The 5866-nt window shown below is 37.4% G+C and overlaps 1 protein-coding gene across 1 annotated transcript in view; it reads left to right on the forward strand.

The window, feature by feature from the left end:
• The window catches only part of CERKL (ceramide kinase like), a 62322-nt gene that overhangs the window by 46022 nt on the left and 10434 nt on the right, over positions 1-5866 (forward strand). The window contains exon 5 of the mRNA XM_031554286.1: positions 1081-1223. Coding sequence (XP_031410146.1) covers positions 1081-1223 — 143 coding nt within the window. The remainder of the gene's footprint in view (positions 1-1080; positions 1224-5866) is intronic.

Below are 5866 nucleotides of genomic sequence, written 5' to 3' on the forward strand. Positions count from 1 at the left end.
TGTGTGTGTGTGTGTGTGTGTGTGTGTGTGTGTGTGTGTGTGTGTGTGTTTGAGAGAGAGAGAGAGAGAGAATTGTTTAGCTCAGATGGAGAAATATTCCTGCCAATTTAGAAATTAAGCTGTAGAAAGAAAACAATGACAGGAGCTGAAGAGATGGATGATTTAATTTAAGAACTTAATAATGTCATGAATATATTTTTTAAAAAGCGTACCTTTTTTATCTGGCTGAATTTTTGGGGATAGTGTCACAACTGCATTCGCATGAATGTGTGATAAGACAGTTTAAATAAGCACCTCCTACAGTAAACCTGACTTACCTATTTTGTAAACATATGGAGTGTAATATTACCATTTTTTGTTCTGTAGAATGTGTACCTTAAAAACTTTCAGTTTTCAAACATGCTTATTTGGAGAATCGTGTTCATATTTACCTAAAATAAATAAACAGAACCGAAAATGACATCAACGATGGACACTTGCTGTAACAGAGCTTTTATAGACAAATACATTCTTCTCTATAGCCACAGCAGGTGGGAGTTTAATTACATGCTCCAGAAGCAGTGATTAAGTACCTTCATGCAAAGGATTGCTGGTATGAGGATTTTATACCTTCCTAAATCCCTCCACTGTCTGCACAGTGTGTAGGATTAGCTGTTTTCAAGTATTTTCAGTTTAATATTTGCTTAGTTGTTATGATAATGACAATTAAAAACCATTGGAAAGCTTATGGTGGTCAATATTGAAAGATTTGGAGAGCTTTTCCTCTGAAGTTCTTGGGCTTGTGCTGGAGTCCTCCCCTGCTTGGTTCTGTGGTTCTGGTGCTATAAGATGAAATATAAGTTAGAAGTTAAGTATAGTTATTCCTACTCAGAGGGAAGCAGAAATAAGGATGCTTATATCTTGTTAGTTGATATGCACTGATATGACAGTAAGGCTTTAACTGTTCCTATAGAAAGAATGGATTTCAGCTGCTTGAAGTACAATTGCACTGATGATGTGGTATGTTAGCTGTCTTCTGCTGGTTTGCTCAATTATGGAATGGTTTACTTTGAACTGTGAAATGTTTTTGTTTTTTAATAGGGTAGTCTGTGTTGGTGGAGATGGATTTGTCAGTGAAGTTGTTCATGGTCTGCTACTTAAAGCCCAGATAGATGCTGGAAAGGGCACAGACTTCATATCGGCACCTGTCAGAGCACCAGTCCCTCTTGGAGTGATACCAGCAGGTGAGACTAAACAACACTGTTATGTTTTGTCAGTGATTTGTTCTAGGTCCCTTTGGCACGTTTTATAGGTTTGGCTACTAAAGGCAGTTTTTGGTGCTCAGTTACTTAAGGGAGCTATTGAATAAATGACCTATATTAGTGATTTAGATTGATTACAAATGACTGGATTTTAAATCATTATGATAATTTATAGTAATGGCACAGATGAGCTCTTTGCCTAAAGGAAGCAGCTCTAGAGGAAGAAAACTAAAATTATCTTCAGATGATCCACGCAAAAATCCTGTTTTGCACTTATTTGCCAACGGAATGAAATCAAATGCAAACTTTGTTTTCTAGAATGTCCTTAATTCAAGCCATGGTGTTTTTTTTCTTCTCTCTCCAATTTTCTTGGCAGATTCCCAGTTGGGTTCATGCTTAGGGTCTATTTTTTAAATGGTGTACCAGGATGCAAATGATATTAAAAAATAAAAATGCTGTGTACAGAAAACTGCTTTATCTTCCTTCACTTCTACAGATCTGAAGATACATGCAACTGTTTTGAATAATCCTCTTGTTCCTATCTTAACTTGTACATAATTCTTGTGCTTTTTTTTTCTTTTTTTTTTTTTCCCTTCTTCCCCAGTATTTTCCTCTTGCCCTTCTTACTGTAACTTGGATCAGGCAGAACTGCAGGCAAGGCTTATTTTACACTCGTGTCTGGGTTATACCCCTTAGAAAGAGGGGGGGCATTTTTGCATGGATAGTACCCTCAGGTGTGGCAATGTGAATACTTGTAATTTTTCAGATGATTTTAACCAATAGGGAAAAAACACCTTCAGCCAAGAGAACAGCAAATTATTCTTTTCAGCTTTCTACAAAAAAAGAAGTAACTTGTAAGCTCAGAAAGCAAGTTTTACATGCTTTGACTTGCTTTGCACTTCTAATAGTAGCATTAAAACAGGAACAGTTGCTTCTAAAAATGCAAAATTCTACAGGTTAAGAACAGCAGTCTTGGAAGTGGATTGGCAAAAGGTGCAATAATCTGAAAAATGTAGCAAGGGGACTTAAGGATAGCAATCTGACCATCACTTGTCAGTTAAGACTGTGTGTGTGTATAGGTGGTGTCAGGGTGGAACCTCTCCAGTGCGTCTCTCCGTACTGTCTGGCTGTGAGCAAGTCACTGTGCCTCAGTGCCAGTGCTTCCTCTCTTCAATTTGTCAGCAGAAGAATGTCATGAAAGGATATGAGAACCTGAGAGAGTGTTCTATTGCTTGCTACACAGACTGCTGTAGGCTTCCTTAAAAGAGGCTGCGATCGATTTATATAGTGAACGTGTGAGAAACTTCATAATGGTTTCCTAAGTATCTTCTTTTATTTCAATATTTTATATTTCAAAAAGTAGTCAAGAAATAGGTAAATGTAATACTTGGGCACATAAAGATGTACTTCAGTGGTCTTTCCTCCTGTAATTTCACTGAACCAATTATTCGGATTTTCTGGCTGAGCAAGAATAGAAAAATGTCCAAAGAAGGGCAATAAGGATGATCAAGGGACTGGAGCACCTTTCCTATGTCGAAAAGCTGGGGGAGTTGGGCTTATTTAGCATGCAGAAGATAAGGCTCTAGAAAGACCTCATTATGGACATCCAGTACTTGAGGGGAACTTAGAAGGGGGACCAATTTCTTATACAATTTGATAGTGATAAGACAAAGGGGAATGGCTTTAAAAGAGGAGATATTTAGGTTAGATGTTAGGAAGAAGATCTTTACTCAGAGGGCATGAGGCACTGGCACATGCTGCCCAGAAAAGCTGTGGATTCCCCATCCCTGGAGGTCTTATGCCATTCTATGATTCTGTGGGATTGCATTCTTGGAAAGGAGATCAGATTAAGATCTGGGTTTGGTGTGTTGTCAGTAGATAGAGCAGCATTTTGAAGTTCCAATCCACCTGATGGGAGAAGCTGCTTTTGAAACTGCTTCCCTTCTGGGCAGACAGATCTTATGGGAGCATACTTTTAGCAGAGCACCACCGCAGTAGCTCCCAGGCTGCCTTCCTGTGGTCCCAGCCGGAGGGGTAATGTAGGGCGGCCTGTGGTGGTCCCACCAGCCACCAGCAAGAGCTTGTTGCTATGGGAACTGCAGCTGAGGGGCTGCAGAGGGAGCAGGAGGACATGGAAAGTGATCCTGTTGTGCTAAGCAGGAGTCAATCTGTATCCAATGGCTGCGAGCCTTTTGGTCCTAAGTCGTTCATTTAAATAAATTCATGGTTTCCAATTAATTTGTAAAATAAAATATTACTGAGGGACTGTTAATTTCTGTGATATTTCAGGCAAAGAACCAAAATGTTGGTGCAGTTTTCATCAGAATTTTAGCTATGCTTGACTAGGAAGTCATTACATCACATTTATCTGTTTGGATGGGGGAGACATTAACAGCCTTATGAATATTCATGTTGTCTGGTTAATTAAGTTAATTGTACTGCAGAAGTGCTTGCACTTCCAAGGACAATTTTTTCCCTACAGTTTCTGTTTGGTACCTCCATCAGTCATTTTTTACGTGACCTGCAGATACTTAATCCTTACCACGATGCTTTTGTGCATTTCGTAGGATGAAGGTTGTAGGAAGTTGTTGGTGATGTCAGGAAACAGGGTGAATATTTAGAACAGGATTATGATTCTGGAATAATATAATCTATTTTGGTTTCTGTTAAAAAAAAAAAAATGTGTCTGACAAAGATCCTGGAGTTGTATGGTCGAAACATTTTATGCTGATTTACAGTAAACTGAGTAGTTGGAGTGAGACCTAAAAATGTGACTGCTGTAATCTTTGGGGAGAACAAGCCCATACATGAGCATCAAAGGAGGTTATTAGTCTCTGCAGTGTAGTACAATAATGTTCACGGAAAACATTTTGTTGATGGTAAGTAATATTCCAAACTTACATAGAGTTAAAAAAGGATTAAGGCTGACTTGAAAAGATGAATCATGGCATCAAAGCCACTATTATTGAATAACCATTTAAGTCAGCAAAGTTTTCATCCTAACATTTTTATTTGTATGATAACTTTGTTTTATCTCTGTTGGTGTAAGCTTTCTTTGCATCATCCTCTTTGTACAGGACCTAGATAAAGGCATGCTTAATTCAATCATTGTTAGGGTCAAAATGCTGCTAGGTGTGTAGTAAGAATGTTTTCTGGAAAAGGTGGTGACATTTCCTACTGTATAACTATGCATATTCTGGATCTGCAGCTCATGGAAAGGCTTGCTTGCATGCAGTACTTACGTCTTTGAACAGAGGCAGAGCTTACTTTCTCAGTAGCCGGGACAGGATGGGGTTTTGTCTTGTTTACTTCTGCAGATTTTAATGAGTTTCACAGATTTAAGACAAGGATGCAATTATTTGTGCTATCCTGTTTAGTAGGAATGAGATTTAACTCTCATTAAAGTCAGCATGAAAATTGGTATTGATTTCAGCCCTGGCCATTTGTTATCTTGTTGCCATCTGTATCGATGAATCACTCTTACTTAAATGAGGAATTCCAGTTTAAGAGATACCAAGCCCAATCTTCTGAAGTTTATTCTATCCTGTGCTCTTCCGTTAGCTTGATCTTCAATGACAATATTTATCAGAATAACTTTGCATTACTTGTAAAGATATGCTGCTTGTGGGTGATTTCCTTTGTTTTTATCCCAATTACAAAGCACGTTCTTCTTTTTTTCTTCTTTCTCCTCAAAAAGAGATTCCTGTAAAAGTCACTTAGAGTTTCAAAAACAAAAGCATGATCCAAGGAGATATCTCTGAATACTTTGAGCTCCTACTTGAGCTTCAATAACTAAACAAAAATAGTTGAATCTAGAGTCTAAATGTCAGAAATCAATCAAACATGAAATGCTGTAAGCAAAGACTTTGTACTGTTCTTTGAAGATTAACTTTTTAGGTCAAACTTTTTTTTTTTATTCCCAAAGTTTTCTGTATGGAAATATATTTTATGTTCATTGAAGTGATAGAAGTTGCTGATTTGAATATTAAATGGCATCTCGAGCTACAATTTTGTGTTTGCTTTTGTACAGAAAGGAAAGTTCAAATAGCTTTTCTTTGAGTTGTTGGATATAAATTGCTGCAGATAAATTGCGTTGTAGTATACATAATAATATACACTTTCTGGTACTGTATTTAGAGAAAAATTCTTTGGGAAAAAAAAAAGTTAAGATTGAAATTGTTGATTTCTTCTCTCAAAGTGCTTTGTAATCCCAATTTGCTGGGCATATTTAAATATATTCTTTAGGAAAAGGAAAAATAAACTGGTATTATAGTCACCTCTAAACTCTGAGAAATATACAAATTAAATTTCATTTCTGTATGAATTGTTCAAAGAATAAAACTGCACATAATCAGATTTCTTCCACTGTGACTGAGGAATGTAAACTTCCAGAAATGTTGTGTCTGTTATGTTGATATGTGTACCTCCCTTATTTCCTTGACATAACAGGAGCCCTGAGGCCCTTTCTCAGAGCTTCTCTCTCTGACATTGTGAAGGCTTTCCTCGAGGCTCTGAGCACTCTTGTTGCTTCCAGAGACTGAGGTGACCTAAGGAGGTAACAGCTCCTCTGTGAGATACTTTGATAAAATTCACCTGGTTTTCTTTTTCTTTTTTTCTTTTTTTCT

Source organism: Meleagris gallopavo, chromosome 7 (genome assembly GCF_000146605.3).
Source record: "Meleagris gallopavo isolate NT-WF06-2002-E0010 breed Aviagen turkey brand Nicholas breeding stock chromosome 7, Turkey_5.1, whole genome shotgun sequence".
In the NCBI taxonomy this organism is placed as follows: domain Eukaryota; kingdom Metazoa; phylum Chordata; class Aves; order Galliformes; family Phasianidae; genus Meleagris; species Meleagris gallopavo.